The sequence below is a fragment of the Streptopelia decaocto genome, assembly GCF_964273445.1.
Source record: "Streptopelia decaocto genome assembly, chromosome: 21".
Taxonomy (NCBI): Eukaryota; Metazoa; Chordata; class Aves; order Columbiformes; family Columbidae; genus Streptopelia; species Streptopelia decaocto.
In genome coordinates this window covers 5,068,097-5,080,398 of record NC_138676.1, presented here as the reverse complement: position 1 = coordinate 5,080,398, position 12,302 = coordinate 5,068,097, and the positions used below count along the sequence as shown (strand labels likewise).

The 12,302-nt window shown below is 53.0% G+C and overlaps 1 protein-coding gene across 2 annotated transcripts in view; it reads left to right on the top strand.

Moving 5' to 3' along the window:
• Nucleotides 1–12,302, top strand: part of SORL1 (sortilin related receptor 1) — a gene marked incomplete at its 5' end in the record, with an annotated part of 45,646 nt that overhangs the window by 11,429 nt on the left and 21,915 nt on the right. For both annotated transcript variants that reach the window (XM_082070149.1, XM_082070148.1), the window contains 16 exons: nt 870–971; nt 1,368–1,537; nt 1,711–1,903; nt 2,565–2,682; nt 3,203–3,276; nt 4,876–4,964; nt 5,034–5,212; nt 6,148–6,334; nt 6,954–7,082; nt 7,310–7,395; nt 8,854–9,026; nt 9,195–9,326; nt 9,857–9,948; nt 10,358–10,604; nt 10,688–10,826; nt 12,049–12,222. In XM_082070149.1, coding sequence (XP_081926275.1) covers nt 870–971; nt 1,368–1,537; nt 1,711–1,903; nt 2,565–2,682; nt 3,203–3,276; nt 4,876–4,964; nt 5,034–5,212; nt 6,148–6,334; nt 6,954–7,082; nt 7,310–7,395; nt 8,854–9,026; nt 9,195–9,326; nt 9,857–9,948; nt 10,358–10,604; nt 10,688–10,826; nt 12,049–12,222 — 2,284 coding nt within the window. The remainder of the gene's footprint in view (nt 1–869; nt 972–1,367; nt 1,538–1,710; nt 1,904–2,564; nt 2,683–3,202; nt 3,277–4,875; nt 4,965–5,033; nt 5,213–6,147; nt 6,335–6,953; nt 7,083–7,309; nt 7,396–8,853; nt 9,027–9,194; nt 9,327–9,856; nt 9,949–10,357; nt 10,605–10,687; nt 10,827–12,048; nt 12,223–12,302) is intronic.

Sequence of the window (12,302 nt, the reverse complement as noted above, 5' to 3'; positions counted from 1 at the left end):
CGCTGCCAGGGGACCCGTTTGCAAAGCACTTTGAGTTTGTCACAGGTCTCTCTCTCAGACAGTAAAGCCAACAACTCTTTGGGCCCATCCCCTTGGCGTTACGCCTGATTCGCAGCCTGCTGTGGTCTGCAGGAGGTTTTATCGAGGCTGGCGGGCGGTGTGGAGCGAAATGTGGGGGTGAGCTCTGTCTCTGCCAAGGAACCAGCAGATTTGGGGGGCTGTGCCCTGAAAGCCTGGGGCTGGATTCAGTCCAGACCTTCCCAAGCGTGAACTTGATTTGGAGGTTCCTCAAGAGATGTTTCTGCTAATGGACAGCGCTGAGGTCTCATCACGCTTTCTCCTGCAGCTCCAATAAACAATATTACACGAAACAACGTGAAAATCAACCAGGCCAGTGGGAAAAACAGGGGCTAGGAGGGGGGCAGCCTGGCTGCACACCCCTGGTTCGGAAATGCCATCCTCAGCTCTGGGACCTGCCTTCTGCTCCTCACCGTGGGACGTGCGGTTGCTTGGCAATCTGGAGCCTGGCAAAACCAGGCTGCTTATTTTTGGAGCCTAAATCTGGGTTTAGGCTCTTAGCGCTGACATCCGCTATGAAATAGGTTGCCCACAGCTTTTTACTTTTATTTTTTACTTTGCACCGGTGCCCTTCACTTTGTAGAAATCATTACAAATAGGAAGGACAGGGCAGCCTGCTCTGCAGAACAAGGACGCATTCAAGCCAGCCTCCTTACCTGCACACAGGGCAGGTCAGGTCCCAGCCCCACGGTCTGTGGATTTGCCCTGGTATTGCATTTCGGCTGCCGCAGGAAACGAGGGTGTTTTGGCAGCGAGAGCCGCTCCTAACGTGTCCCCCTGCTCTGCCGCAGCGTTTGCAAGGCACCTCGCAGCCGCCTTCGCTGCAGCTCTGGGTTTCCTTCAGCCGCAAGCCGATGCGCGTGGCGCAGTTCGTTACCAAGCATCCAATTAAGGTAAGCGGTGCTTTCCGAGCAGACCTTTTATCTCCCTCCTTTTCCAAGGGTGCCTTCAGATGTCAGCAGCGGCTCTCTGCGTTTTGATGGGTGCTGCAGGGCTTGGAGCTGGGGAGGGACCTCAGATGACCCTGCTCGGGGGTTTGGCTGAGCAAAACCTCCTGTTAAGATGATGTTGAGGTTTACAAAATTGAACTTGAGCATTTCAGGCCTCTGGGGACGTACTGGAATACCCAGGGCAGTGTGCAGGTCCAGTATAGTCCTGGAAAGAGGCAGACACCGACTTGCTCCAGCACTGGGGATGGAAGCTGGTGGCAAAGCCCTGATACCCAGAGAGCGGCTGATCTTGGTGCCCACCTATAAAAAGCCTGCTCACCTGTCATTTGCATCCCAAAGGAATATTACGTTGCCGATGCCTTGGAGGACCAGGTGTTCGTGTGCGTCAGCCATGATGACAACCGTACGAACCTCTACATCTCGGAGGCAGAAAGCTTGAAGTTCTCCCTGTCTTTGGAAAATATTCTTTACTACAGCCCGGGAGGAGCTGGGAGTGACACCTTGGTCAGGTAACATAGAGTGTGCTTAATCACTTGCAGTAAATGAGAACATCAGTCAAAAATTAGTAGTTTTTTGCCGCGTTTGATCAAAGTGTTGCCCTGATCCCAAGGCCTGACAGTGGCCTGCACCCAGACCCTCAGAAGCTGTGATTCCTGGAGCCCACCTTCACATTTCCTTGCAGGTATTTTGCCAACGAGCCCTTCGCTGATTTCCATCGCGTTGAAGGCGTGCGGGGCGTCTACATCGCCACCCTGATCAACGGCTCCTTCAGCGAGGAGAACATGCGCTCCGTCATCACCTTCGACAAGGGCGGCACATGGGAGCTGCTGCAGCCCCCGGCGCAGACGCGCTATGGGGAGCAGATAGATTGCGAGGTAGGGGGTGGGAAGGGGCAGAAACCCCCACAAAGTGAGACCACACCTGGAATCTTGTGTCCAGCTGTGGCCCCTCAGTTCCAGCAGGACAGGGAACTGCTGGAGAGAGTCCAGCGCAGCCACCAAGATGCTGGAGGGAGTGGAGCATCTCCCGTGTGAGGAAAGGCTGAGGGAGCTGGGGCTCTGGAGCTGGACAAGAGGAGACTGAGGGGGGACTCATTCCTGGGGTCAATATGGAAAGGGGGAGTGTCAGGAGGATGGAGCCAGGCTCTTCTGGTGACAACCAGGGACAGGACAAGGGGCAATGGGTGCAAACTGGAACACAGGAGGTTCCAGTGAAAGAGGAGAAGCAACTTGTTGGGGTGAGGGTGGCAGAGCCTGGCCCAGGCTGCCCAGGGGGGTTGTGGAGTCTCCTTCTGTGCAGACATTCCAACCCGCCTGGACACCTTCCTGTGTAACCTCATCTGGGTGTTCCTGCTCCATGGGGGGATTGACCTGGATGAGCTTTCCAGGTCCCTTCCAACCCCTGACACTCTGGGATTCTGTGAAAAGAAGATAAATTGTCAATCCCAGCACGAGGGAGTCCTTCCTCGCCCTCCCAAGCAGGACTGGGTGGGACGAGGGCACCGGGGGTTAACGTGGCTGTGCTTTGCTTCCCCAGTTGTCGCAGGGCTGCTCTCTCCACCTGGCCCAGCGCCTCAGCCAGCTGCTGAATTTCCAGCTGCGCAGGATGCCCATTCTCTCCAAGGAGTCGGCGCCGGGTCTGATCATCGCCACCGGTACCACTTTCCTTCCCTCCGCTGCGCGGGGGCCCAGGGCGCGTTGTTGCCGGGATGTGAGGAACCTGGCAGCATCTGGTTTGCATACACAGGTTACAAAAGTGCAGTTAAACAGTGTGTTTTGCTGCCTCTGCTGCAGTCCCTGTACAGTAATTACAGCGTGAACATTTTACTGCAGCATAGTTACATGAGAAACCTTGCCTGCTTTTTCCTGATCCTCTTTCCTGCTGTAATCCACATGAGGAATTCTTGAGCATACAGAAATTCCTGTTTATCGTGCTGTTCTCCCGAAGAAAACGCATACTTTGTTTCATCATATTTGTAGCCATAGGTTTTTCCACAGCTGCGTTTCAACCTTGAAAGTCTTTAAAATACTCGCTTTGCAAGGGATTAGTTTATAGCATGAAAAAACAGCTCCTCAGTTGCTAATTTGCTCGCAGGAACAAAGTAGTTTAGAGGTGTCTGGCTTAATTGTAAGCAATCACTTTGCATTACTCACAGATTTCTCTCGTTCTTCTAGGGTCTGTTGGCAAGAACATGGCGAGGAAAACCAATGTCTATGTCTCGAGCAGTGCTGGAGCGAGGTGGAGAGAGGTAAGGCTTGCTGGCTCGGCCAAGGAGCTCGTGCAATGTAGATGAGCGTTGGGCCACTCTTGGATGTTGACAGTGACCTCCAAGAGCTGTACCGATAAGGGGATGGATATTCCTTGAGACCGAGGCACAAAGGTCTTTAGATGAAGGACCAGATGGGAGGTGAACCCCTCGGTCCTCTTGGTGAAGGTGGTAGGTTCACACACAGGAGAGTTCCCTCCTTCATTTCTTCGTTTCAACTGGCAGGACTTGCCCCCAGCGCGGTTTATCTGGCCCCTTTTAGAAGGGACTGACAGCCGGGACTTTGCATGTGAAAGCGTCTGGAGAGGCTCCGGCACCTTCCCAATAAATGGAACGGTGCCCTCGGTTTATGGGGAGTTCAGTGCTGTTTACTAAGAGGGTGTTCTGGTCTGCGGCGGTACTTGTGGTCTGCCTGTGCATTCCGCTCCAAGCGCAATACGGCATTTTGACATCTGCAAGCTATTTAAGTTAAACAGCCTCCTTCTCCTCCCGTCAGTGCTGCGCGGGCCGGGTGAACGTCCGGGCAGCTGCAGGGCGGTGGGGACACGCCGCAGGTCTGGCTGCTGCCACAGCCGCCCGTGATTCAGAGCGGGCACCTCCGAAATCCAGCTGGGGGACCAGTTCTCCCTGTGGAAACCATGCAGCAAGGCAGGAGAAATCAGCCGGGGAGGGGTATCCCAGAGGCAGGTGCCGAGCTCCCCGGCTCGCGGGCAGGTTTGCACCAAAGTGCAGTTAAAACATGCCGAGGAATCGTTGAACCGCGGTTAACGGCGTCGAGCTCCTGAGTTTTTCCGGCCCTTTGTGTGGTGAGCGGAGGTGCGGAATGACCCGGCCCTGCGGCTCCTCGGCCGAGCGGTGTAACACAACTCCCTTCTCTCGGCTTTGCCAAGCCCGTTGCTCTCCAGATCACTGAAAAGGAACAATGCATTCAGTGCCCTGTGCAGGAACGTCCCCGAGAGCGTTAGCGAGCAGGATCAGGCGTGAACGTGTTCTCTATTTCCATCCTGAGCTGCACTGGCCTCCATGGATAGGAAAGCTATGATGATTTTGTGATGATGGTTAATAGATTGAGCTGGAGATGACTCTGAAATACAGGTTTCTGTCCATGGGATGGAGGTATGAACCATCTCCGGTGCTTCTCTTTAAGCATTCCAGAAACCTTACAGCCCGACAACCAAACTTACCCGCAGTCCTAGGAGCTTGGAGAGCATGGGGAAAGCTGCGCAGACATGACAAAGAGCTGCAGCGTGGTTGGTAGATCGAGGTGTCCCTTCCAATCGCTAACATTCTGTGTGCTGGACTCCAGCTCTGCTTGAATTCTTTCCCCGCACGTGGCACAGGAGGAGCAGAGTCTGGGACACGCTGCTGCTCTTCAACGCAGCTCTACATTGAGGGAAATTGGTGTGGCTGCTCTTAACAGCATATGTTGGTCCATAAACACTTGAATATCTGGTGCCTCCACATACTTGGCTTGGCCTTGGTGACCCAGCGCGCTGGTCGGGCAGCATTGCTGATGAAGCACGGCTTTCGCAACAAGCTTTTCCCTCAATTCTGCACCCCTCAGCACCCCTTCTCTTCCAGGCGCTGTCAGGACCCCACTATTACACCTGGGGGGACCACGGTGGCATTCTCGTGGCCATCGCTCAAGGCACCGAGACCGACCAGCTCAAGTAAGCGGCAGGGCAGGGGGATCGGCACCGGGGCTGCAGCGGGCAGCTCTCTCAACGCTTTCTCTGCAGATACAGCACCAACGAAGGGGAAACCTGGAAAACCTTCACGTTCTCCGAGAAGCCGGTGTTTGTGTACGGCCTGCTGACCGAGCCCGGCGAGAAAAGCACCGTGTTCACCATCTTCGGCTCCTACAAAGAGAGCGGCCACAGCTGGCTGATACTGCAGGTCAACACCACGGACGTGCTGGGTAAGGGGATGGGTGATGGGGCCAGTGCTAAGCTGTCCTGTTTAATCACAGAATCACAGAATGGACTGGGTTGGAAAAGCCCTCAGAGATCATCGAGTCCAACCCTTGGTCCAACTCTAGTCCATTGACTAGATCATGGCACTAAGTGCCATGGCCAATCTCAGTTTACAAACCTCCAGGGCCGGTGAGTCCAGCACCTCCCTGGGCAGCCATTCCAATCCTGACCACTCTCTCTGCACAGAATTGCTTTCTCATCTCCAGCCTCAATTTCCCCTGGCAGAGTTGAAGCCCATGGCCCCTTGTCCTATTGCTGATGCCTGGGAGAAGAGACCAAAATCATCTAAGGCTATTAGGTTCTGCTGACGTGCACATGAAGTTGGGCACCTAAATACCCAACGAGCGCAGAGAAAACCTTTGTTTCTCATGCCCTATGTCCTGTTTGCCAAAAGAGACCCCGGAGAGATGCCCTCGAGTCCCGTTAGCTCCGTGGGAGCTCCTGTGGGGAACCACCATCCTCTTTTGGGAGCCCGGTCCCTCGTGGACGTGGCTGCTGAAGGTGCTGGTGTCCCCTGCGCTCTCACTGTCACCCCCTCCCTCCTCACCGAGGGATTTGTTGAAAAGGAGAAGGGAAAAAAAAGCCTTCTGAAGGCTTGTGCCCATGAATGTTTTATAACCCATTTCAGCTTTGATTGTAAGGCAGCGTTTTAATCAAAGAGCAGTTAAACCCAGCAGAGGAATCTGCCTGAGATTTATAACTGATTCCCCTGACGTTTTGTTCGGAACAGATCTGTTTGGTAACTAGAACGACTTCATTTAGATGAGGCATCGCAAACGCGCCGTCGCCTGACAGAGCTGCTTGTTGCATCCTGTCACCGAGCGCCGCTGCTTTCTGCTCGGCCCTTTCTCACCATCCCCAACCCTGTCGCTTCTCTTAGGGGTCCCCTGCACTGAGAACGACTACAAGCTGTGGTCGCCCTCTGACGAGCGAGGCAACGAGTGCTTGCTGGGCCATAAAACCGTTTTCAAAAGGAGGACTCCGCACGCGACCTGTTTCAACGGGGAAGATTTTGACAGGCCTGTCATGGTGTCCAACTGCTCTTGTACAAGGGAGGACTTTGAATGGTAAATACCAATTACTGCATTGTAAGTCCGAGATAAATATCTCTGACCAAAGTGAACAAACGTGTAATTTACTTAGCTCTCGGTATCACTGCTTGATTTGATAGCAAGGAGGACTGAAAACAATAGACTGAAAACATCCTTTCATTAATCATGGCGCATGAGATTTAATTAATGTCTTTAGACCCTTTCAGAAGCCTCTAAAAGGTTCCATAGAAGAGGAAAGTATTGTTATTCCATCATTGTCCTTCAAATGATGGTGCCCGATATCCCATCACATACAGAGATCCTCCACTAAAATGCTTAGTGACCCTTTAGCTGCAGGGATGCGACTGGCCCTGCTGCATCATTTCACCTACAATTTGCACATTACTGGCTCTGCACAGCTCTTGGGATTAGGAAACGCTCTGGCAAACAGATGCAAAGGTTTGGTGTCAGTTAGTAAGGACGGGGGTTCAGACTTGCCTGTCCCATGCCGACAGAAAGGGGTCTGGCTCGTCACGAGCAACTGGGAATACTTTGGGTTCTTACAACTTCTATGCAAAACCAGAGCAGAGTAATAGAATAGCGTGGTTGCATTTTTTTCTTCTCCCGCTCCTTCCCTATATGTTTCTTCTTGCAGTGATTTTGGCTTTAAACTGAGCGATGACTTATCATTAGAAGTTTGTGTCCCCGACCCTGAATTTGCTGGAAAACCGTACGACCCGCCAGTCCCTTGTCCCGTTGGTTCAACTTACAGGAAGACTCGAGGGTATGTGCTGCGCTCGGGAGGGGAACCTGATCTTCCAAATGCTGGGATTTATCGTATTGGTGATTAAAAAAACCTTAACGACCACAAACCCCACACCCTCCATGAATGGCAGTAAAACTGTGCGTTTGGCTATACATTGCAGCTAAGCACTGCCGCTTATTCTGGCTGCACCTGATTGCATGTTAATGGTTTCTGTGACATAAATTGTCTGCCTGTCTATCTTGCAGATACCGAAAGATCTCTGGGGACACCTGTACAGGTGGAGACATCGAGTCGCGGCTCGAAGGGGAGCTGGTCCCGTGCCCGCTGGCCGGTGAGTACGTTTGGGATTGATTGTATGGGATTGATTCAGGCTTTATTCATAAAACCTTTGGCACAAATTCCCAGAGGGCTCTGAGACAAAACCTGTGACACAGGAGCCGAGATGCCTCGTTGAGTTACAAATCCATCATCTCCTGTTCTGTCCAGAGGCCAAAGAGCTTCTGAGGGGCCGCTTGGGAGCAGCTTCAGCTGTAGCAGGCTTAACCCAACCAGAGGGATAGGAGTTAGACCTAAGATACCCCCAAACCCTTGGGAAAATACCACTCTGAGACAGGCCACCATATGGACTCAACAACGGCTATTTGGGGCCAGAGAAGGGCTGACGCTGCCCTTCAATCCCCATGTACATCCCTGCCAGACTTCGCCTCCATCCTTGTTTTCTCCTCTCAAACGTACGAGGCACCTCAATGGTCTCATGCCTCTGTGCTGCCAAAGTGATTTGCATTCTGCTCGTTACAGCTTTAATTGAATCTGCCGTCATGAGCTGCGTGATTAGCACACTGCCGCGCAGCAGCTCCCGAGCGAGCCCCAGAGACCGAAGAGGCTCGGGAAGGGAGGTTTCCCTGCACCGTCCTGAGGTTTTTCAGGGCACCAAAGACACACCAGGTGCCAAACGGCTTGGCGGGTGCCCGGGAAAGTGTCCCCTCCGCTGGGATTCACGCCAATGCCGTGCTTTAGTTTTCCTCCTCGTTCCGAGCCCGACGTGTTCCTCACCCCTCCGAGCCCTCGTGAGCTATTTGGAGAGCTGCGTTAGCCGTGCTGAGAAGGGCCCTGCTGACTGAAAAAGAAACCTGCGGTCCCCACCGGGCTGGCCTTTGAAGTGCCGTGTTCCCACAGTATTTGCTGATCATCTTCAGCTACGTGTCGGCTCGCGCCGTGGTGACACTTTCATGTACAGTATCAGTTTCGCATCTCTGTATAATCTCGTTAGGGATGCACAGCCAGAGTTTCTTACTGACATTAGCTTTACTCATTAATAGCATTATTGGACTTTACCGGTAGTGTGCTAATGCCCAGGAGACCTTGTGCTGCACCAGGATCCCATTACGCTCTGTTCTGTGCAAATTGCTAACAAAACCCAGTCTGGGATATTTACCGCGGTGCCGGCGTCCCCTGGGACTTGCAGATTTACATCACTCTAAACGAGGTTTTTGAGGAACAGGACATTGGTATTTTGTTTCTAATTGGCGTCATGCTAACGTGGGAAGGAAGCGGGCATGATGGTTTTTGCCAACCTTACCTTCAGCCCCAGGAACTAACAGGGGCACGAGCGCACACGGGACCTGCATAAGGCTATTAGCGTGTTCTCATTAACTTAATCCCGCTGAGACAAAGGGCCTTTGCCTCCTTTACGCTCAAGCGCTAAAACCTGCAGTCGGGAATAAGAAAAACAGACGTGGAGCCTAAAAGGGCCGGAGGTGCCTAAACAAGGCGCTCGCTGTTCTTGCAGAGGAGAACGAGTTCATTCTCTACGCCACGCGCTACTCCATCCACCGCTACGACCTGGCGTCGGGCGCCAGCGAGGAGCTGCCCCTGGCCGGGCTGCGCGGGGCCGTCGCCCTGGACTTCGACTACGACCACAACTGCTTGTACTGGGCCGACGTCACTCTGGACATCATACAGGTGAGCGGGGAGCGCGGGGGCCACCGCGGGGCCGGGGGCGAGCGTTCCACACACACCCTGAAATACAAATGTTTACCTGGGCTGCTCCTCATTGCCGCTGTTGCCTCACACGCCCGACCGCGGAACTTCCTCGTCTTTAGTTCTGATTGGTTTAACTATTTTTTTCAGCGTCTTTGTCTCAACGGCAGCTCTGGGCAAGAAATAATCATAAGCACTGGGCTGGAAACAGTGGAAGCTTTGGCCTTTGAACCTCTCAGTCAATTGCTGTACTGGGTTAATGCTGGGATTCCCAAAATTGAGGTATGGCTGTGCCCACCCCTGCTACAGAGAGCTTGATTGTGTCAGTGCATCCTTTTGGCGGCTGGACCCCAAGCGGGATGCTGCCCTGAACTCTCCTTACTGATGGGGTGTTAGTGAACACTGCCCCTCGTCCCGCACGCCGCTTTATTGCATCTAATGCAAACAGGGCTTTGGATCTAAATGCAAATATGATAACGTTCAGCCCTGTGTACCTACAGCAAGGTCAGCTTGTGAAGCCAAATCGCACGGCAAAAATGGGGTGGAAAAGCAACATCCTCACACAGTACACACAGCCCGAACAGGGCACAGCCGGAGCGCTGCTGGCCGCTTGCTCACACAGAAATGTCAATACATACACCCAGCTATTCTCTTTTATCACCTCACCGTGACTGCTCCCTGTGCCCACAGCAGCTATTTTATCAGGGAGCTGTAACTACCTGCCACAGATTTCCTGCCGCTTTAACCAGCGCAATTACCCCCCGTGTTGCCTGCAGTCAACACCCCCCTCCTGATTGTGGTTATGACTCTAGGTTGCCAATCCAGACGGAGACTTGCGACTCACCGTCCTCAATGCCTCCATACTCGAACGGCCCAGAGCCCTCGCTCTGGTTCCCCAAGACGGGTAAGAGAGCGAACGTTGCAAACAACTTTTCCTGCCAGTAGAATCAGTCGGGTCAGGGGGGAAGCTGCAGTGACCCTAATACAAGAGCCGAATGAAGTTACATCTTTCTCAGTACAGCTGTGCTGCAAATGTAGCGCTAACAAACCTTTAGCTATATGCACTGATGCAAATCACTTCAACGTGACGTAATATACACCACAGAACCTGCAGCTAAATAATAAATAAGCCTCTGTACTGCACGTAGATCTGGTGGTGGTGGTGGTCACTAGATTTGCAAAGAGCTGCCTTTCCCAATACATGCCTTGCAAGAGATGTGGAATATAAAAGTATTCAAACCTCTGCTTCACAAGCTGTTTCTGTGATGAGCTGTGTTGTTATCATTTCGAGTCACCTCTCTGGCTGCCGGCAGGTTGATGTTCTGGACGGACTGGGGAAACTCCAGAGCTGGCATTTACAGAAGCGACATGGACGGCTCGTCGGCCGGCTGCATCGTTTCGGAGGGCGTGCGCTGGCCAAACGGCATTTCTGTGGATGACCACTGGATCTACTGGACCGAAGCCTACATGGACAGGATCGAGAGAGTCGATTTCAACGGGCTGCAGAGATCTGTGATCCTGGACAGCCTCCCTCACCCCTACGCTATTGCTGTGTTTAAGGTATGCGTGCGGCATTGCTCCCCATAGCATTGTTCTGCTTACAAAAGACCTTTAGGACGCTAAGAGCAAAGCCTCTGTTTCAGAATGAAATCTACTGGAACGACTGGTCGCAGCTGAGCATTTTCAGAGCGTCCAAAAATAGCGGCTCAAAAATGGAGATCTTAGTCGGCCGATTAAATGGCATCATGGATATGAAGATCTTTTACAGAGGAAAGACAACAGGTAATCGCGTGAGTGTGCAGATGATCTTTCCTGCGGCTTAGGAATGTGTTCACCTCCCATTTCCACCAGCCCATCCTGGCTCACATTTCATGAGCCTGATTATATCCCCATTTCTGCAGGGATCGATGCATTCGGGCTCCTGTCGTAAGGGATGTATTTAATGGGTGATGCACCCAGCTTGTGGGCTATCAGAAGAGATACTCCCTTATGAAGGAGGGAGCCCACAGGGCACTGCAGCTGTGGTGGCACTTTAGTTCAGGTCACAGACCACGGCTTTTCAATGTGCAATGTTGTACTGGGGGTGGGGAAAACAACCTCAGCACTCAGTGCTGCAGAGCTGGCTCCTAACAGGGGTTGGAAACCAAAACATGGGGGGGAATAACCTAATGAAATTTAACAAGGGCAAGTGTAGAGTCCTACATCTGGGCAGGAACAACCCCAGGTTGCAGTATAGGTTGGGAAATTACACATTAGAGAGCAGTGTGGGGGAAAGGGACCTGGGGGTCCTGGTGGACAACAGGATGACCGTGAGCCAGCACTGGGCCCTTGTGGCCAGGAAGGCCAATGGCATCCTCGGGTGTATTACAAGGGGGTGGTTAGTAGATCGAGAGAGGTTCTCCTTCCCCTCTACTCCGCCCTGGTGAGACCATATCTGGAATATTGTGTCCAGTTCTGGGCCCCTCAGTTCCAGCAGGACAGGGAACTGCTGGAGAGAGTCCAGCGTAGGGCAACAAAGATGATTAAGAGAGTGGAGCATCTCCCTTATGAAGAAAGGCTGAGGGAGCTGGGGCTCTTTAGTTTGGAGAAGAGGAGACTAAGGGGGGACCTTATTAATGTTTATAAATATATAAAGGGTGAGTGCCACGAGGATGGAGCCAGGCTCTTCTCGGTGGCAAACAATGATAGGACAAGGGGTAATGGGATCAAGCTGGAACACAAGAGGTTCCATTTAAATTTGAGAAAAAACTTCTTCTCAGTGAGGGTGACAGAGCCTGGCCCAGGCTGCCCAGGGGGGTTGTGGAGTCTCCTTCTCTGCAGACATTCAAAACCCGCCTGGACATGTTCCTGTGCGACCTCACCTGGGCGTTCCTGCTCCAGCAGGGGGATTGGACTGGATGATCTTTTGAGGTCCCTTCCAATCCCAAACATACTGTGAAACTGTGATGGGTGAAATTGGGCTTCCTGCAATGCCTCCAGCACTCTGTCCCCTTCCTCGTGCCAGGGGAGAACGCCTGCATCGCCAAGCCCTGCAGCCTGCTCTGCCTGCCCAAGTCGAACCACGGCCGGAGCTGCAAGTGCCCCGAGGGGGTGTCCAGCACCCTGCTGCCCTCGGGGGAGGTCAAGTGCGACTGTCCTCACGGCTACGTCATCAAGAACAACACTTGCGTAAAGGAAGGTAAAACCAGGCTTGGCTCTTGCGGCTGCTTTGCGTTCTGCCGTTGTAAGAGCAGGAACTTTCGGGTGTGCTTTGGGAGA